This window comes from Ambystoma mexicanum, chromosome 7p (genome assembly GCF_040938575.1).
Source record: "Ambystoma mexicanum isolate Mex_15411 chromosome 7p, UKY_AmexF1_1, whole genome shotgun sequence".
NCBI classification, from domain to species: Eukaryota; Metazoa; Chordata; class Amphibia; order Caudata; family Ambystomatidae; genus Ambystoma; species Ambystoma mexicanum.
This window is the reverse complement of record NC_090939.1, coordinates 144,715,731-144,737,490: the sequence shown is the minus strand read 5'-3', so window position 1 is coordinate 144,737,490 and position 21,760 is coordinate 144,715,731. Positions and strand designations below refer to the sequence as shown.

Below are 21,760 nucleotides of genomic sequence, written 5' to 3'. Positions count from 1 at the left end.
TTTCGCTGCATTTTTTGCCGCAGACTTTTTACCACAAAAAACCATCGGAAAATATGGGGTGGGGGTGGGTAGAGAGATAAGGTTTCAGTGTTTCAGGACTAGATTCTAAATAGGTGGGAGGGGGGGATTTGGGGGGGATTGGGGGTAACCCCCCACCCCCCAACAAAACAAAAAAACATTCTATTAGTTTTTGTGGCAAAAAATCCACGGCAAAAAATGCAGCAAAATAAAAACGGGCGATGGAATGATATGGAACAGTCTGCACTTACCCTTGCCACCAGCTGGCTGTACTTTTACTTATTCGATTAGCCCATGAACTGCACTATCCCCTCCCCTTCTCCCCTGCACTTTCCCCCTTTCCCCTTCCCATGCACTTGCGCGATATGAATGACATCTGGCCTAGTAGGGTCGTTGTCTCTGTCTTCCCTCTATTCCCCCTCCCTTGTCTCGTCGCGCCGTGAAACACTTGTGTATAGGCGCGTTATAAATGCTGTATTGCATATCATATAGTTTAATCAGTGGTGCTAGGCGCAGCGTCCTCTGCGTATCTTGTTACTTGCATCCATAAGTTGCATCTGGGGTGGGAGTGACTGAGGTAAGAAACTGGTTGCATGTTCCAAAGGACAACTTGGTGTATAAGTGAATGTGTTCCACCGTCTACTGGTCCTCTTGGGCCAACCTTGGTAGGAAAAGAGGGGTGCTATTGGTGTTTTTACTGGGATCACATCACAAGACTAACCCTTTTCCACCCAGTACTATTAAATATTCCCACGCACAGCAAGGTATTCATGAGAGAAATCCTTGAACGTTCAGGGCAGCACCAGTTTACACCAGTGATCTGCCACCGGTGACTCTCCAGATGTTTCGGACTAAGGCTCCCATGATCCCTTACCTTTGACGATGCTGCCTAGGGAGTTGTTCAAAAATCTGGGGAGCCAAAGATTGGAGACCTACACCAGCTGTATCTTCTACCCAGAACTGTATAGGGGATATGCCATTCCCTGGGTTCTTATTCAGGATATGCCTGCGTTATTGGGATATATAGTTATATCTATCCAATTATGGGCTATATAATTGGCAAACCGTAGTCTGATGACATATTGGGACCTCCCGAGAGGTAGGTAGTCTGTTGTTGAGTCAAAGGCCCATGTAGCATGCCATATTGAAGTACCTTTGTGTCCCATTGGGCCAAGATCACCTCTTTACTGTAGCAGCATGCACTTTGGACTATTGTCTGTGTCTGTGCCGGTGTGACGTCATGCATCCATTTTAAAAGCACTGTGTGTTTCTCTTTCAGCGCGTGCCGAGGCTTTCTGGGATCTCCTTTCAGATATTTTCCCACTTGTCTAATACAGTGAGTATTACGTATGTATTCCTGCTTTTAAACTTACAGCTTCATGTGAGGAAAAGGTGCCACACTCTGTTTAGAGAAAAGTAGCAGAGTGATGGAGGGATCTTGGTGGTGAAAGCTGCTTCATACTGCTTGCTTTCTCTCTCTCTCCCTCCCCCTTTCCTGGCAGCCGGCAATGAGCTATGTGACATGCATTTTAAAAAGAATTCTCATACCCCTCTGTGTAACATTAAGACATGGGACAAAAATATCGAAGGATGGACTTGATTTCCTGGACAGCAAAGGTGAAAAAGCTCTCCCAACTGCGAAAATCCTTTTTCTTTAAATATCTGAGAAACATTTTATACATACATTTTTCATGAAAGAAACTAGACAAGCAATCTCTGCTTCAGAGACGAGTATAGTGTTCCAAAATATAAATACATAGGTAACGTCTTTTGAAAAGGATGACAAATTGTTGGAAAAAATACCATTAATACACAAACCTCAAACCTCTTGTTTTGTATTATTTTTTTAAACCATAGCATTTTCTCAATACGTTTATAGTTGCGTGTATTCAATAGTTTAATAACACAAACAGATTTAAACATATAAAAAATCAATTTAATACAAAAGCATTCTTTTCAAACCTATTTTACATGTATTTTATTATTTGTCTATGATTCTTGTATTCATAAAACTTGTCTTTTTCGACGTTCTTTTATGCTTTATTTGTGCATGAAGTTACTGTAACTCAGCGTAATGACAATGTGGTTTAGTTTGGAAATCCGATGCAAAGGTTGAGCTTTGTAATACCGTTTTGCAGTTGAGCCCTGTTTTTGTGCTGAAACCTGTGGGTTCACAAAGGGCTGAAAGTGCAAAATGCAATGGGCACTTTGCTCTTTATTTTTTGCGGCCACAGCTCCCTTCCGAAAGTCACCTGGTTCATGACGGGGACTTGCGTGAAATGGGGAATGCTGACTGTGAGCACAATGTTCACACAGCAAGCTCCTCCATGCGTGTATGCAGGTGTCTGGTGTGTTTCTGACACTTACAGATGAACTGGTGTGGCGGATTGCCATCTGTGAGGGTGTACAAGCCCTGACTTTTTTTATTTTTAATATCTAATGATGTAGGTAATTCTGTTTCTGAAAGGGAGGTCTGCTAATCAGACCCACTTTCCAAAAGTTAAATGCAAAAATTATAGTGCACACTGGTGCCTTGCTGTAACCAATCCCCTGCTATGGCACAGAGCAGGTTCAAGATCACCTGTGCATCCCAGACAGCATCTGGGACACAGTCACTGAAGGCAGAGGCTGCAATTTACCGTCTGCACCTCTGCTTTAAATTATAACAAGTTTCTGTGTTAATCAGTCTGGTGGCAGGTACATCTCTAAATATAAGCCATGCCTGGTTTTGGCATGTTGACTGATAAGAGCACACAAATATAAGCCACAGCAATCTGATATCACACCAGTCTAGGCTCTGTGAGCAGGCCTCGGGTGTGACAGGACTGATGTGTATTTGGCTTTCGCCAGCTGCCTTGTGGGATAGGATGCTGCCTTCTTTTGACAAGTCGTGAAAACTGCTGTGGTGTTCGTGCACAATAGGTAGCAATACATTCTTACATGCCGACAAGTTTTGGCAGCCATGCTTGTAAATAAATGAGGCACAGCAGCACCCATGGGGAGCGACGGTTAGGGTATAATGGTTCAGGAATGGGCGAGCAGGGATTAGGACCGCGGAAAGAGGGTTTGGGTATTAGTAAATGGATGGGAAAGAAGGAAGGAAAAGATGCTCCTCGGCTACATTGTGGTTCTCTTGACCCAACGGTGGATATTTCTAATACACGCACATACTTTCACGCTCTCTATCAGTGGTATCACAATAATGCTTATGGAGGTACATACAATGCTGGAACAGTGTCATGGCATTAGGAGGATTGGCTACAGAATGCATTAGTACTCCTGCATAGATTAGGCAATGATATGCATTAACATTCATGTGATTAACATCACTTCATTCTCAAGATATATCAAGTGGCACTTAGGATACACAGTCCATTGCAGCGCCACGAAAGAACCATTGGCACGCTGCGTGATCCTGCAAAACAAGGCCACACATCAGGGTGCCATGCCTTCATAGTCTAAAGTATGTAGTCTTCGCACTCTTTCCTCATAGAACAATTTGGTATACACACACATAGAAACAGGTGGGCTCCGACTCCCTTGAAAAGTTTCTGTGGTACTGATATCCAGCATCCCTCCCCAATCCTCTTTAATATTTATCTTTAGCATTCCAGGGTCTTGTATGAGGTTTCTTGGGTGCACCCCTGCACGTATGTCAAAGTCACACAGCTCTGGTAAGATGTGTCCTCTCGGGGGTGATTCCTCGAGCACAAGCGGCACACCTGTGTCACTTGTGCACATGCATCTTTCCATTGGGTAGGCCTTTTAAGATGGCCACCACCCGTGTAGACCATGCCGCAAGGCGTGACTGGGAACCACATTTCCCCATGGATTTTAGGTGTTTGGTGCCTGTTTCTGGTGCCTGCATGGGGAGGGGGACAAATGTGGCACCTGATGTTTGTGAGACAGCCATGGTATCGGGAGTTGACACAGACAATAGATGTAATGGTTTTGAAAACCTTCATTAAAATGTCAGCATGGGTGTAACGCCTAATTTGCCCTAGAACTATGGTGGGGATTGTCCTACCTAAAGAAACTAAGGAAAGTATAGGTCCGGAAGTCAAAACAAAAGTGTCTCCGTGTCAAAACCTATGCTTGCCCTCATGTCTACTGTTTAAATGTAGTGCAGGGATATTCTGACTTAAAATAGTGTTCAACATAAAGTCTGGAGCATTCTCTAGCTCCCTTCCCCGATACTGTTCCAAACCAATGTTATCAAGAATCTCAGGCTTTCCTTCCCCTAGCTTCAAGCACTGATTTTACAACAGTGTTTCAAAGGGGCTTGTGGTTCCCTTCCCCAAGCTTTACTTAAGAATTCACACAATATTCCAAAGGAGTTTGGGGCTCCCTTCCCCAAGCCTCAATAACTGGTTCACAACTCAATGTTCCAAAAGAGCTTGGGGTTTCCCGTCCCCAAGCATTAAAAGCGTTCTGGTTTACAATGTTCAATGGGTTTCTCAGGGTTCCTTTCCTAAAGCTTTAAACACTTGGATTTTCAAGGTTCAACAGCTGTTCTTCAGTAGTCAACAGGACTCTGGGCTCTCCCTCCCAAAGTTCAAAATCTTTTGTCCCACTATTCAACAAGGCTCTGGGTTCTCCTTCCCAAAGTTTAGGCTCTTGCCACACTATTCAACAGGGTTCTTCTTAATCACTTTCATAAAGCACTTTGTCACAATATTCAACCACAGGTTTCTTGTTCTCATTAATTATTTTCATAGTTGGTTGGGGCCCTCTGATCTCGGTGCAGTTGATAGACCGCACGGTCCACCCAATACAGGTTGCGCAACCATATGCTCTTAACGTCCCAAGCTATTCACATTGTGTTTCACTCAATTTTCTCACCAATTACACAGTTCTCTGTATTTCTAAATTGCTTTTTATGTTTTGTAACAATAGCCTTTCTTTTTGCTCCACTTTACATTGCTTTTCCTTATTTTGCTCACACTTTGTGTTTCCCTTTTCTGCTGCACAATATTCTTCCATGATACTTGCAAGGGGTTTGCCCATTGTTCAGAATTCTGATACAACACACACTTCTACTTTCCTGTGCTCCTCGCATCATTCAGTTCATTGTTCGTTTCTACACTCGATTGTCCTCTTTTTTAAAAAATTTTTTTAAGGCTTCTCGCCTTCGTTCAGAGACCTTCGACAACATGCCGACTGCACGTTACTGGTCTGCTACACTGTATTGAGTCACTGCATTCACTCCCGCACCGGGTTTCTTAACAAACTGAAATTTGCTGGTCGCTCTGTGGGTTCTTGCTGCTTCTTTGCATCCACAGGTTCTGCCCTTGGGCACTGCTGGGTCGTTTTTCCACCCGGTGGGACGAGCACTCTGAAGCTGCCAGTAAAGGACCGCCTGCTCACACAACCTCCCATTTACTAATGCCGTCCGCTCCCCAGCGACTCAATTTTCTCGCCACGCACCCACAAATGATCTCCCTCTGCTTCACTATATCGTCTTGGCATTCCGGTTTCTTCAGCTTGACAGTTCAGCTTAGCTTCCTTTCTGTTCCTCTCCAACACCTTCTGTTTGCTCTTGGGGCTTTCTTCTTTTATACCGCTGCCAGTCAATAATAGGCTGTAGATGCGAAGTATCAGACTCAATTGCCTGACTTTGCCTCAACCTATTAACGGGCCATCTTTGGGTTGAGTCATAGTATTTCCTCCATAGCTCTTACTCATCTCAGTACTAATCTGGTGTTTTGAAAGGGGGTTATGCGTTACTCTTTGAGGCTTCTTCTTCGTCCGTGTACTTGGTGTATTTTCAGAGGGTAGGACAGGATAGGAATGGCAATATCATATAAAAACTGAGGGAGAGTAGCGTAAATCACTGTCATGAAAGGGGTCATACCGTGTCTCACTCTCTGGCACCCTCCCCCACCCCCTCACTCCCCAAGGACCCTCTACTCAGGTGAACCTCCCTCACTTGTCCACCCCTAGGGTTGGGATCCAAAAGCGATGGCCATTCCCTGGCTACCTGAACAGAAGATCCCTGGGGTATATATGTGAGAGTACCTTCAGGTTTCTCAATTGTTTCCATACCAATTCCTGTGTTTGTGTTTGCATATTGCACGGTGTCCTCTCTGTGGCTCTTTTGGCCTCTGGCACCCTCAGGGCTGTGAAAAACCTGAATGTGTTTCGCTACTCAGTCCCTGGGAATCCCTTTTTCAGGTGGCCAGGGCAGGACCATTGCTATTGGATCCCGATCCTGGGGGTGGATGAGTGAGGGAGGATCACCTGAGTAGGGGGACCTCGGGGCGTTGGGGGGCGTGGGGAGAGAGGGAGTGAGACATGGTATCCCCCATTTCCTGACAGTTATTTACCTCCTATTCCCTCTACCTTTATGGGATACTACAACTCCCATAACTCCCCTCCTTTCCTAATCAGCCCAATTACTGAGATGAGGAAGGGGAAGACAGAAACTAGGAAGATTACCACTAGTAACGTACTGGCCTTGTCCCACTAATAAGGCCAGGCAAGGTCAGGCACTCAGTCACAATCGCACACACCTGAATCACATGGATCGTTTTTCAAACTAATAAAAGGTGGAGCACAGAAAGACATGTGGAGCGAGGCGGGGGCCAAGAAGAAAGGCAAGCTGAATGGCGAGACTGAGGAGCAGTTGAGAGAGAGTTGCCGAGAACCAGGCCAGGGAGAACGAGCCGCTGAGCCACTGACAGGCTGCAAGTTGAGGTAGGAGAAAGCATGGCGAGGGAGCTGTGTCTCCAAGAAGCCGGGAGAGTGCAGAGAAGGGAACAGAGGGGCTGGCTAATCCTTTTTCTACATGCGCTAGCAAACTGCTTGCATCCTCCCAAGGGCTGCAAGGCTGTCCGGGAGTGTCTGAGGGGCAGGTGGGCAAGACCCTGACCTCCATGAACTGGAAAAAGGATGCGTTACCAGTGAGTTCAAAGAAAGGAAGAGCCCGGTTTGTGATGCGCACGATTGTGGAAAGCTAAAGTGTTGCACGCGAGGCTACCCGTTGAAGGATAAAGACATTGAACTGAAAGCTTGAATGTATTTAGCTGGCGAGGTAGCCGATGAAAAAAGTAACGGAGCAGTGCTCTGCGAGAAGGCATGTTAAGAAAATAAGAACAGTGAATAATTAAAGAAAAATGTGTTGAAGGCCATTGAAGGGAAGGGCAGGGCATGAGGGGAAGAGTGTGCAGAGATCCAGAAAGGCTAATGTGAAAGTGAATTGATGTTTTTGGTGAAACGAGCAAGAGTAACTGTGAGCACATCCTAATGAACTATATATGTTTTTGTAAAATAAGGAACAGAATGGCCGAGGGCCTGTTCTGTGGCATTGAGTGCAAAAGGCATAGTGCAAGAGGGACGGACATTGAGAAACCAACCATATTGTCATATTGTCAAAGTGGTCACGCATAGGGGTGAGAATACTGTGCGGTTGCGAAGGTCTCCGACAGATGAGCATTCTGAAAGAGAAGTACAAAAGTTGGGATGGAGAAGTTTCCCCAAGTTCTGAGAAGCAGAGCTGTTTGGCTGGAAAGTGTTTCAGCCATGTTTCAGTGTTTGAAGGAAAGTAACCAAGAAGGAACTTTGTGAATATATGTTTAGGAATTTTGAAGCTGGGTGTGGGAAGGCCGAAAGAATCCAATGAAAAGCACTGTGATGCATATTGAACTGACATTGAAATAGGCGAGGTAAGCCTAACTGATTTATGGTGAATCTTTGAACTGTGCATACTACCCACCTAGCAGGATCTTTGTGACAACCCCAGTGAACTGCACTTGGGGAAGGGAGTGTGGTGAGCCACTTCCATTGCCATTCTGGCATTCTTTTAAGACTCTATTTAATTGCATACATTCTCCCACACTTAGTTATTGTGAAACGTGAGGCAAGTATAGGTTTCTGACTCAGACTTTCCTTTGTTTGACTGACTTGGACCATTTTATTTTACTTTGATGGTCGAGGCTACTCCCATTATTGAATTGGGGCCAGTTAGGAATTCTCCAACCCCAGTGAAACTTAATAAAGGTTTTGAAACTTGTATCTTTTTGTTTTTGTGTCCTTACTTGTGATGGCATGCCTGCCTCACAGGGCAGCACAGAAACATCCCCCAGGAGGGCTCCTACGAATGGTGCTTAAGAGGCAGCCCTAACGTAACATGAAGTCAGCCTCACACCAGGGTGCTGATCAATGTAATGCTTTTGAAGCCAGGAGGCATGGGAAGGGGCAGAGTAGCCAGGGAGGGAAGGTAGGTACGGAGAGGGGTTCCACCATCTTGCTTTCTTTTGGGGACTCTTCCTTTTTCCTATCCCAGCCATTTCTTGCAAGCAAAGCACTCTGGCCGTGACATCCGGAGGTAAAGGGCACTTGTTACGACGGGGATTGTGGACCCCTTATAACAGGCTTTCTTTGGACCAGCCCCCTGTAGCATTTTGCCTTTTAAAAGGAGAGGGGCACCCCATCAATCTTTCATTTCTCTTTGTACCACCAAGAGAAAAATGAAGCATATGTGGACCTCTGTAAGCAGTGCAGGCCAGCGTCCTCTGCCATAGAGGTGAACATAGAAGACAGAGGAGGGTTCTGCCCTTTTCCATCCTCAGGTAAAGGGATGGTGACTGCTGTAGGACCTAGGCCTCACTTCAGGCTGCCTTGTAACTATGACACTGATCATTGGAGGTGCAGGTGCTCCTGTAGGTGCCAGCCATGCTCCCTAGATGAAGTGGGAGTGCAAAACGGAAGGACTCACTTTGTCCCTGGATTGGGCCTCTCAGAAACACATGAGTCAAGGAACAGCTCTGGGCCCCGATTCCTGTATTTACCACTTGTGAGCTATACCACCCCGGACATCGCCGGCCTTTCAAAAGCTTCTTCATGCCATGTGCTGTTCCTGCTTGGACTACACTGCGCCTTCCACCCAGTCAAACCCAACACTCAATCACCACCTCTTGGAGCTCCTAGAGGCCCGGCAAGACGCTGTTGAGCCACCAAAGACAAGAAAAAGATACTGTGAAGAGGCCATGTCCCCTGGTCCACTTTTAAGCCCCCTTTCTCTGCCTTTTTTTCAGAGACATTCTTGAACAATAATATTGTGCCAATGAAGTTCCTGAATGCCCCCGTTCATTGAACTAGAGTGCCATTCAAAAACAACACTGCATTTACTGTTTGCTTTACCGGGGTGGGTTTCTGCTAGTGTTTTTAGTTAGTTGTCTGCGTCTTTACTGTTTAATTGTCTATATGTGTATAGTGTGAGAAACCTGAGAGTGTCCTCACATCTACTCCCCTTGGGTCCTCTTCTCAAGTGGCCAGGGAAAGGCCATTGCTTTTGGATCCTGACTCTGTAGGTGGAGAAGCGAGGGAGGATCACCTGGGTGGAGGGTCCTTGGGGATTGAATATGAGATGTCCCCGGGTGAGACACAGTATCCCTCATTTCCATTCCAAGAAGAACCCTCAATCCCAGACGCAGGGATGGGGTATTGCTACCTACCCCTGTCTCACTGACCAAGAAAACACCAGGCGATATTATCTGTATAGAAGCACCAGGAAGAAGGTGTAGAAGAGAAGGTTTAAGGGTGAGACAGGCTATCCTCCTTTCCCTTATGAGAACCAACCTAACCCTCCCACAGCCTTTATGAGTGATTGTAAACCATCTCCCCTCATTCAACCTACTACAGTACTGGGAAGAGGAGGAGGCCACTTGGAGTAGTGAACACTAGTAAGTCATTTCACCACTCAAGAACTGAGATGAGGAAGAAGCCTGCACAGTATTGTAAAGGTTGGGCATGTCCCAAGTTGTGCTCGAATTGCAGTCAGGCAATTTCATTTGGGAACTCACACCTGCAACTTGTCAATTGGTTGCAGGTGTATAAGAAGGGAGCAGACCAGCAGCAAAGAGACCAGCAGGGGATCCTGTTTGCGAGGAAGGAGCTGTGATGGGTCCTGTAGGAGAGCCAGGACGCCAGCAGACAACCCCAAGGGACTGTGGTGCCCAGGATCAGGGGGCTTTAAGAAATACACAGGTGTGGGAGCCTCTGTTGTCGGCGATACACAGCAGGAGCTGCGGGGAAAGGAAACAAAGAAGCTGCCAGCGTCCGTGGAAGACGAGAGGAACTGCCAGCGGGAACAGGGGAGCATCCGAACTGCAAGCAAGGCTCCCATTGGATGAAAAGCCAGATGGCGGAGCAGAAATGGAACCGCGTGGCTGCCTGGAGAGAACGCCTGGAGCAACTGAGTGAAGGGGAAAGTCACTCGAAACTGGGGCACTCCCGGGGAGGCTGTGTGGAAGTGAGGCGAATGCCGAATGCACAGAATAATATGCGCACAATGAAATCAAACCAAAGCCACGGGTTGGGAGAAAAGTGAAGCGGCAAAAGTGAACGATAACTAATATTGAATACTGAACTGAATGAACACTTTTTGGGCAGACTTACGACCTGATGACCGATATGTGAAATTGCCCATTTGAAAACAAAGTATGAAATGAGAGAGAGCAAGTGTGAGTGCCTAAAGAGCTTGACAGAAAGGTGGGAAAGCAGTGAAAACCCATCAAAGTCAACTTTATGCATGAATACAGTGGGACAAGGCCAATGACTGGTAAAGGAGATGTGACACATTGTGGCCTAGCCAGGAGGCTGACAAGGAGAAGCCAAATGAGTGTGAATGTTCACACAGGGGCAGATAATGAAGAACATGTGTGGGCTAAAGAGACTAGGGTTCCTTGTTGTGCGACCTGTAATGGGTGGACCGTGTGGTCTAACAACTGCTCCTAGACCAGGACACCCTCAGTTGTGAAAGACATTGTTGAAGAAAATCGAGGAGTAATTTGATTGAACTGTTAATCCAATCCAGAAGGAGTGTCTAGTTGATGTGGAGTTGTTTTGAACATTGAGAGACTGAAACTAATTATAAGTTGGCAAGCTGAAGTCTTGGGGAAGGGAAACCTGAGACTTACTGAACTTTGGTGTTATCTTGAGGTCGGGAACCAAAAGACCCTTTTTCTTTGGAACTGTTATTTTGAACTTGGGGAAGGGGACCCCGAGGAGTTGTGGAACTGTCTTGAACGTGGGAAAGGGGAAGCTGAAGAATAAGCTAGGAGCTGGAAGAAGCTCAGAACTTTATCTGAATCACCGTTTCTTTCGTTGCCGACATCCCTACACATTGTTTAACTATAGTTGTGAGGGCAAGGATAGGTTTTGGACACAGATTTTTAAGTTGAAGTTTCTGATTCAAACTTCCTTAGTTTAATTCAGGTAGGGAAATGCCACCTTAGTTTTGGGCAAGTTTGACCTTCATCCATCCTGACATTTGTGTTTATAAAGCAGTTCGGTTTGTATTTTGGATCTGTTGTCTGTGTTTTTCTTCATGATGCCTTCACAATAGGACCTTTATTTTGGAGTATTTGTACTATTGCTGTTTGAGTAGCAACTCTCGTCAGTGCACACCCCTCCTGTTGATATAGTATGACCTCTGCCTGTGTTACTACTTAAGGCCAGGTGGTATACCTTTTTGACTGTACCTGTTTCACATTATTTGGAATTACTGCTGGTTTAGTTGTAGTGTGGGGCTGAATAGGGGGTTTATCCACCACACCCCTGTACTCCTGCAGAGCAGCATTCATTTCATCACAGCTGGCAAAATAAACTTGTGTGGGTTGGGGTTCGAGCAGTATTCACAGGCCCTGAAGCTTGAGTAACTGCACCTGATTCAGGGGTGGCAGTGTACAAAAATGGAGGAATCGCAGAGGCTTTATGTGATTCCACGAGGTGCTTTGAAATGCTGCCTGGAGTCTGTTTAGACCAATGGTCTTCAAACTTTTTTGTCCGGGGCCCCCTTGAGCAAAATATGGGCAGTCCGGGACCCCCCAGAAATGCCAAATGGACAGTATGTATTGCGCGCCGTCATCTGCTCCCATCAGTCGCTGGGCTCCCTCATCCCACTCCTACCCAGTCCCTTGTCTCTCCCCACCCCATCACGTACCCTGGGCTCTCCCCACTCTGCTCCCACCACTATCCCATGGTTCCCGGCCATTGTGCTCCCACCATAGTTCCTGGGTTCCCCCATCCCGTTCCCAACACAGTCTGAGGGCCAGTGGTGGCTGATGATTTTCTTTTTAAGTGGAGGGGAATAACTATTTCCCCCAAAAATGCCATAGTGATGGAGCCCAAACCAATAAAAGGGGCTTTGGGGGGGTTTCCCCCCATAAATTTCTTTTAAATAATGGGTTAAGATGTTGCATTGTAGGACATACTTTTAACAAAAGAATTGGTAAATAGTCAAACAGTTTGCAATTGGTGCTGGGGGTTAAGGGGGGAGGCATGACATTTTTTTACTGGACATCTATGCTAGATGTCCAGTAAAAAGATACATCCCTGTCCCCTGGGCCCCACTGGGCCTAACACAATCAACATGATTATGTGTGTATGCAAGGCACTGCACATTCATATAGCAATCACTCTGTTAGGGAGAATTCTCTGTTTAGGCTGAATTTCCTAACCTAGTGAGTCCCCCAGCAGCTTTGCTGGATTTCTGGAGTTTGTTTTTTCAATCCTGCCAAGAGTGAGACTCTTTTTCTCCCACTCTTGGACACGATTTGCGGTATTTCATTGAATGTTAATGTGTTCTATGGGCTATGGGGTCTTTTACTCCATAGGGTCTCATGTGTTTTGCTATGTGTGTTACACAGCACCCTCCGTGCCGTAACACTGGGGTGTCCTAGGTGACCCCCACCATAGACTCCATACCCTGGGACTGACTACTGTCTCCCAGGGCATGTAAAGTCAGCATTGGCTTTACTAGACCTAAAATTACTAACAGAACCAGTACAAACCATCCTATTGTGGACGTACTGGTAGGGGTAATTCAATTACCCCTGGGTCTGTTGTTCGAGGGGGCACTGTCCCGTCCCCCCTTGTCGAGTTTTGGCTGGTGGCAGTGGATACTACTTTTTATATTCGACCGCGAATATATTCCTATGGGATTTTCCCATTGTTCGAGGCTAATACTTTTTCTATGTAGCCTCGGTCATACCGCCGGTTTATTAAATTAAAATGAATTCACTGGTTGGTATTTTCTGCCAGAACTCGGTTTTTAAATGGTGTATGTGTTTGCCTCTGTAACTCCAAACCAAAGGTTGAGCCCTTTGTTCCACTTTTGGCGGGCTTCTGCACAGAAGCCCTCCAGAGTGGTGCCATTCTGTCTGGGTACCGCAGGGGGTGTGGGAGGGGGGTTAGGCACCCTGGACTGAGTTGCCTTGCCAACTCAAGTCGCACTCTGATGTGATTGGCCCAAGTGGTGAGCCGCCCCACTCACCACTTAGCATGTTTGATTGACAGCTAGGCTGAATGAATTGGGGTTTTCTGCATAAAAGCAGGGCTTTGGGGACTGGAACTTCAGAAGTCGCCACAGGACCTAAGAATCCGACGAGGGTAAAGCTGAGCCGACCTGCAACGACGACACCACCGGTGGAGCCCTGCTGAACCGACTTGCCACTTCCCAACGACAGAGGAGATCTCCCTGCTGGAAAGTCTTCTTCCCTTTGACTGGTGGAAACAACCAGTCCCTTGCTTTTTCTTCGCTTCCAGGACGTCTAGTGGTCGAATTGCCCGTGCTGAGCACCCCAGCAACCGGATAGCCACTAACCACTGTACCGCGGCCAAAAGGTGGTGCCTTGTGACTGAGCACTCCGCGGCTGGTCCCTTCCCTGGTGGTGCAACGATCTTCAACTTTCCTCTACGACGAGATCATCTCTTCTTCTGGCAAAGCCCCGACTTGCATCCACCACCAGGAACAACTGCCCCCGCCGGAGATGTCTCTTCACTCTCAAGGTACTGTGTCCGCCTGGCTTCCCTTGAATCGGTTAGCGTGAGGTGTCTTAAATCCTTACCTTTCCACTGGGTCGCCTCCAGACCACCTTAACTTTTGTTCTAAAAAACTGGTCCAATCTTTCTGTGACATTTTGCTACAAAGACTTGGTGCATTTCCACTGTGGTATTTTTGGGACATACCGCCTTGCCTCTCTCCGAGTGGGCCTGGCCTCTGAACTTTGTGATCTATAGTAGACCCTGCCTTGCTTGCCTTGCATTTGCTTCGTAACAGTGTTGGTACTGAGTTGGTTTCATACCCTGCCTTTTTCTCTCCCTTTCTAACGAATACTAGAGTGCCATCTAGGTTAAGCACTCACCTCTGTCTGCAAATAAGTGGTGCCTTTGAACCTAGACTTGTCGAAATATTGTTATGGGATTGATATATACTTATAGTAACTGTGATTGAAGTTGTTTGCCATATTACTGCCAGTGTGTTTTTCATAGATGTGTTTTTAAATAAATAATTATATATCTTTACACCCAAGCTCTGATCCGTGTCTACTTGTTCTACTGTGTAAATTGCCCTATCTTGTATACTCTATATACTGCCTAACTCGTCTTGAGAGAAGTCTGACTGCTCAGCCACAGCTACCAGGTAAATCTGGGTGGTGCAGAATGCTACCAATTGGGTTTACTGCTAACTCCTGTAGTCTTAAACTTTTTGCAGTGGTCCCAGAGGGAACTGCACAGGTTTCTGCCTAACACTCTATCATTCACACGAGCATCCATCACCATACACTCACTCATAACATAAGCATACAAACATCCATACACATGTTTAAATAAAAAAAAATGAACATAAACGTACCTTCTGCATTGGCCTGCGTGTGGGTGCTGAAACGCCCTGCTCCAGGCTGCTCTGTCCGTATGTGCGAGGAGGCGCAGGAGCTTCCCCTCGGACATAGAGACCTGCAGTGTTCCAGCCAACATTTCCAATGAGCTATGTAATGCTGGCAAAACAAAACGCCCCAGCCTTTCATGGCTCAGTGAGCATGTGCAGCTGGGGAACTGAACTGAACAGTCAGTCCCTTTGACAGTTCAGCCAGCCCAGGAGCACTCCCTCAGCTGAAAAAAATCAGCTGAGGGAGTGTGCTGAGGGAGTGCTCACTGTTTCACTGGGCTGGCTCCTTAGCTCCTCCATAATGGGTGAGGGGCCACTGGGTGGGCGCCCCCTCGCCATTATGGATGAGCCGCCAGGCTCGGACTGGTCTATAGGGCAATGCCTGTACCAAAAATGTAAAATGCCAGTGTGGGCCAGTCAAAATGGGCCACTATTTTGGCCAATGTGGGCCATTTTGATGAGTTACTTCACTATGCAGTTAGTAATTTTGACCATTGTTGCTGAATATATCACAATTTACATTTTAACACAAAGCACCCCCTTGGGTACTATTGAAACAGTGGGCCTCATTACAACCCTGGCGGTAGCTGTGCCGGTAATGGTAAATTAGAACTGCAAGAGGGGACAAATACAAGTAACAGGCTTTTCCTGTTACACACTCTGTCTTTGTAAGCAGTTCCCAACACAGATGAGACTGGCCCTCTCAATCCTACACTACAGGAAAGGCCGCCAGACGTTCCTTATCAAAGAATATCTTGCCAATTGCTGATCACTCCACTCAACACTAATTCTCCCTTCCAGAGCGCTCCCTCTGCCCTGCTCCAACTACCCATCCCAGCTCCTCTGCTACTGACACAACCATACCTGCAGCCTCCTGGTTGCGTTCCCCAAATACAGCGCTCCATGGCATCCCAGCAGCTCGGTTTGCACTTTATATATCCTTTACATACATACAAGTAGCCATTGAAGTAGAGGACGAATGATCAAAGATGCATTGATCTTGGGGACAATAAAAAGCATCCTAAAATGCAAGCGAAACATTAAAAGCACCTACCTTATCAGTAGGTAGAACGTGCAAGACTATAGCTAATGAATTTTCCTACAATGGGCTTGGATTTCCCAATCACACCACAGGTCTCCATTTGTGCACAACAAACTTCACGTGTAGAGTAGCATTGTGGAGGAAGGGAGAGCGGGGTGAGTGAGCGGTGGGGAGCATTGTCTTTGTGAATAGGGTTGCCCTCGGGAATGCGGCAGTCACTCCTCTGGGGGCGCTCCAAACCTACACATTCTGCAGGGTGCAGATCTGCCTGTGCAAAACCCTTTAGTTTCAGAAACCTGCTATCTGCATTTGGCACTTACAGGCAAGGAAAATATTGTGTGAATCTGCTGTCATGTATCCAAAGTTAAAAGAGCTTCAGTTCTAGTCCCACCGCCTCGATTGAATAATCCTAGGCTTGTCTATCCAATTCCTTATCTTGGCACATTAAATGTACTTGAAATGAGATACTGAGTCGTAAATATAAACTGATCTACAAAAAACTGTAATTGGTCAAGGGCAGGAGCGTTCCCATCTCCCGCCAGAGTGTAGCAGCGGAGGGAAAGACAGGTGGGTAGCATGTGCATGGTGGTTCTGACACAGGTTGACTTTTTTGCCTATGCTGCTAGTATTAGACGCACTCGTTTTGGTGTAATACCTTTGACACCTTTTCCTTAAGTCACCTGCTCCAAACAGCAGCCTCAGTGAGCCCATTGAGGGATAATTGAAGTTCAAAAGGCCTGTGTGGGCCTTCATTTTATCCACCATTTGTTTTGGTGATCAGAGGTGGGTGGGATTGAAGTACGCATAATGAACTATTACTGTTTTATGCTAATTGCAATCTTCTCTTTCTAGGTCTTTGGACAGTACTTTTTGGTTCCGCTGGCAATGAAGTAAGTTCTCTTTTAAGACCCATTTATGAGAAGTAGATCTTTATGACCCTTCCTTGTTGTGGTGTTATTTGCATTATACTGTGCAGAAAATCTTTCATGTTTAGCAAAAAATATGCTCACACCACAATTAAGGTGAAATCAGTGACTGGTAGTGGTGACATTTATATTTTCAATGAATTCCGTCCCCATTACCGTGTCCCTTCTCAAGCATAACCTCAGAACATTGAGTGTTCGTGTTACGCTCTAACTTTTTTTATGATAGAGTTCCATGTCACTGTGCCCATGGGGGTAGACCCCAAATGCCCCTACTCTGCCTGACCTCTCCCTTCTTTCCGTCACCTGCCCTTTTTGCCCCTCCCTCCTGACTGCCTGGAATCTGATCCCAAAGTATGTCAACTCCCCATTGAGGCATCAACATTTTTTTGGGGGATCAGTTTTTCAAGATTGATTATGCCATTCGATGCCGGCAAGAGATTGCATTCAGATCTCGTCAGCTAAAAGGTAGACGTGCATCCTTCCTCGAAGAACCTGCTCACGGAGGCCTCTGTTTAACTGAAACATGTGTTGAAGAACATCAGCTTTTGGGTATCTAGCAATCAGGCTTTAGGGGCATTGAAACGTATTGGATGCGAGGGATACCCTCTGGCTCATCATGAATGAGAGTGAAACCGGCCTCTTAATGCCACTGGAGCCCTTGACATTCTTGACCTTAGTCCTGCTCTGCTCTCTTTTCTGGATGAAGTGGTCAAATTTTCGAAGGAGACAAGAAAATAGATGGTCCTTCCTGGGCAATATCTATAGGTGAGTTTAATTCACTTTTATCCAATGTGAACTATAGAGTGACGTGCGGCTCCTGATTATATTCCCTATTATTTAATTTCTATGTTCAACTCCTTCACAAGCTGCATGCACATGAGTTTAATTTCACAACTATGCAGATGACCATCTATTTTCAGGTTTGCGGGTAATGGTGCAAATCCATGTAAATGTGAAAGAGCTCTGAAGTAAGCACAAGATGCAATGGATTCTTCTCAAACTTTGCAATCGACACAGCAGCCACTCTTCCCCCCCAGATCCCAAATTATGCATGTTCTCCCTGAGATGGCCGATATATGAAAACATGTCGAAAGATAACATTAAACTTGATACATACCATAGAGATCTTGCATATTGGAGGGCAAGTTACTAGTTCTCTATGCAGGTTTTGTAAGTTGGAAAGTACACATGAGGAACGCTTCATAAATACATCTACATTTTGGGAACGCATTTTATCCGGTGAACCAACTTCGCTATTAATCAAATCGGAAACCTTTTTAACTCAGTTGATAATTTATTAACGTACGCTTGAAAGTAGTTATTAATATTTTTCCCCTTTTGTCTGGCTGATGATTTTTTTTTTTAAACCTTTTTTTATTAAACAGCTTGACAGCAGAACACAGGCGAACAATACACAAGGTAAGCACAAGGTCGTACAGTTAAAACAGTACAGGCATACAGTCAGTGCATCTAGTATTAACATTTTCTATCAAGGCCGCATACAGTGCGAACGCAGCATAAGAGAGCCCTTAGCTCAGGATAGACCACCTGCATGAGTGGGTGTAGTAGTTGGGGAAGTTGTATCAGGTGTCGCATTTAAATCTGACATATAGGAGCGAAACTGGAGCCAGACATCCCTAGGCCTCGAGTGGGCTGGTTGTAGGCAGGACCACGCTTCCTCATTGTCTGAGGCCCATGTGAGAGCCCTGAGCCATTGCGCATGCGGGGGGGGTGTGGGGCGAAGCCAACAGAGCAGAATGGCTCGTACCGCAAGGAGCATGCAAAGGCCGGCCAGTTTCTTGGAATTTCGGGGTAGCCCTGGAAAGTCATGGAATAGGCCCTTCATTGGGGAGGGGTCGATAGGTTGATCAAGTATAGCAGATACAGTTGTGAACAACTTCTCCCAAAATTGGGAGAGGCGGGGACAGGCCCAGATCATGTGCATATAGTCGGCGCCATCCTGTCCACACCTGGGGCATCTTGGGGAGTGATCACTAAGCATACGATGCAACCTGCTCGGGGTATAATGAAACCTATGTAACACCTTTAGTTGAATCAATTTGAAACGGGAATTGAAAGACACCTGGTGTATACGGGCACACATGTGAGCCCAGCGTTCGTCAGTCACCTCCACCCCGAGGTGGTCCTCCCACGCCCGCCTTAGACCAGTGAATTTCGGAGTGGTTCTGGATTGTATCATTGTGTATAGCCTAGATATTTTCCCTCTGGTAGGTGTGGGGGAAGTCAGTTCTTCGATAGCGGGATCATCCGGTGGCATTGCTGGAAACATAGGGTAGTTTCTTTTAAGGGTTTTACGTAGAGCTGAATACTGAAGCCATGCACTCGGGCCAACCCTCAAGGGCAGCGGCAGGTCGGGCCACTCAACAAAGCTACCCTGCTCGAATACGTCACGGAGCAACTCGTATCCCGCCTCAGCCCGTCTGCGCACAGTCGACGGCGGTACTCATGGGATCCCGGGGAGAAAGTTCCACAGTGGGAGATTGCCATGAAATGGGTGAGGAGTATCTAGCAATTTCCACGTTTTCGTTAGCGCCAGGTAGGTGCAAGCCACCGGATTCAGTGTATCCCGTGCCAAAGGAATGGGTTGTATCACCAGGGAGCGGATGTGGAGAAGGGTCTGCTGTGTTAAACCAGTAGGATGTGTATTGGATTTGAGAGACCAACCCGTATTTAAGAAAATCGGGGGCCCCAAAGCCGCCGTCAGCCATCGGGGTAGACAAGGTCCCGAGCTTGAGCCTGACCGCGCCCAAATGCCACAAAAAAGAGTTGATGCTGCGTGTCAATGCTTGGAAGAAACCCTTGCCCGGCCACAGGGGGACGTAGGTGAACCTGTATAGTAATTGGGGTAATACTATCATTTTTAATAACCCTATTCTACCTGCCAAGGAGATCGGCAATTTTCTCCATGCCAGAGTCTTAGTCGCCAGGTGCGCAAGGTAGTTTTGATAGTTCTCCTCGAGGGTCGACTCAAACTGACGTGTTATTTCAATCCCCAGATAGGTGAACTTCGATTGCGCCCATGTGAACCCCATAGTGTCAGGGGGCGGAAGGGTGCATTCCGTGAGCGGAAAGAGCGTAGATTTTGCGCAGTTCACCTTGAGGCCTGAGATGTACCCGAAGTGGATAACATCTTTCAATATCGGGGGTAAATTAGTGGAGGGGGACCGCACGAGAAGGAGTGCATCATCAGCATAGAGGGATACAATATCGTCTTGACCCGGCGAGCGAAGCCCTCTGTGCGAGTGAAGTTGTCGAAGCATGTCGGCGAAAGGTTCTATCGCTAAAACGAAAATCAGGGGAGAGACCGGACAGCCCTGTCTCGTTCCCCTGGCAATATTGAAGAATGGGGAGCATCTGTCCTCCGTGCGGACACTGGCCACAGGACCTGAGTAAAGCACCTTGACCCAGGAGCGAAAAACCGGCTCGAATTTGCATTGTTCGAGCACCCGCCAGAGGTATCTCCAAGAGACTGAATCGAATGCCTTCTGCATGTTGAGGATTGCGGCGACCGCCTGCACATTGGGGCTAATCCTGCTAATTATATTAAAGAGCCGTCTAAGGTTCAGAGCGGTGGAGCGACCTGGAATGAATCCCGCCTGGTCCGGGTGTATAATTGATGGCATACAGGGAGCAAGCCTGGTCGCTAACATTTTAGCAAACATTTTTGTGTTGCAGTTTGAGGGAAAGTGGGCGATATGAATGGGTGGCAGGTTTACCAGGTTTGAGCAGGACCGTAATTGTGGCTTCGCGGAGTGATGGGGGGGGGGGGGGGGCAGTATGCCTGCCTCTACCGATTCCTCCCAGAGAGCTATTAAGTGAAGGAGTAAGAGAGTCTTATAGCATTTATAGAATTCAACTGGGATGCCATCGGAGCCAGGAGACTTCCCCGAGGAGAGAGAGTCTATGGCCTCTGTAAACTCTTCCAGGGTGAGTGGAGAATCGAGGGAACCAGCGGTCTCGGGAGAGAGGACCGTTAGGGGGAGAGCAGCAAGATAGGAGTCCACCTCCGCCTCCGTGGCCTCGTCCGAATTGGAGTATAGGGCTTTGTAAAAAGCAAAGAACTCAGAGTTGATGGCCTGTGACGTGATAGCTAAGGAGCCATCCGGACGAACAATTCCAGGTATATGTGGAGCACCCAGCTCATGACGGATGAGTCTAACAAGGAAGCAGCCGGGGCGCTCGCCCTCTCCGTATCTCCTCGCCAGGCCGGGGCTATCTAGCAATTTTTGTTCCCGTTCCGCCAGAGAACGAAAAACGTCCAGCTACACTCCTATAGCTGCAAGGGTCGCAGGGGTTGAGGACCGCGAACACTGGGCCTCCAGGGTCGATAGCTTGGTTTCGCTCACAGCGATATCCCTTCGAATTGTTCTAAGTATGCCACTCTCTTTGGACAGTGCTATGCCCCTAATATATGCCTTAAAGGCCTCCCACAGGGTGGCCTGCGAGGACACAGAGTCCTTGTTTATTTCAAAATACTCCTCAATGGCTACCTCGAGCTCCGATCTGAACAGAGGGTCAAGGAGAGAATGAGGTTTCATCCTCCAGCGTCTGGTACGGTCACCGTCCAGCCCCCAGCCCATGGTGATGGTCACCGGGGAGTGGTCAGATAGGGTCCTAGGATGGATCGTTAATTGTACCACATTTTTGATCAATACATCAGATTACCCACCTATCAATTCGGGAATATGAATCATGGACTGAAGAGTAAAAGGAATAGACATGGGAATCAGGGTAGAGTAGTCTCCCTGCGTCCACGACCGCAAGGCGGGGAAGGGACGACAGTGCAGCATAGGCTGCCCTGGTGAGTTGGCGGGGCCTGGACCCAGATCTGTCAAGGTCTGTATCAAAAATGGTGTTGAAGTCCCCACCCCAGAGGATAGGAACCAAAGGGTAAAACTCCGGGTCATCTATGTTGGGGCCATAGATGTTCAGCAAGATCACCTCCCTATTCTGGAGTGTAGCATGAAGTAGTACATATCTACCATGGGGGTAAATTCGCGAAGAAATGAGTGTAAATTTAAGACTCTTATGAATAATAGTCATAACTCCACGACTTTGAGTAGAGAAGTTGGTGAAGTATCT

At 47.0% G+C, this 21,760-nt stretch overlaps 1 protein-coding gene across 1 annotated transcript in view; it reads left to right on the top strand.

The window, feature by feature from the left end:
- Window positions 1-21,760, top strand: part of LOC138525759 (uncharacterized) — an 815,930-nt gene that overhangs the window by 96,262 nt on the left and 697,908 nt on the right. Inside the window, exons 2-3 of the mRNA XM_069635930.1 lie at window positions 1,298-1,354; window positions 16,584-16,621. Coding sequence (XP_069492031.1) covers window positions 1,298-1,354; window positions 16,584-16,621 — 95 coding nt within the window. The remainder of the gene's footprint in view (window positions 1-1,297; window positions 1,355-16,583; window positions 16,622-21,760) is intronic.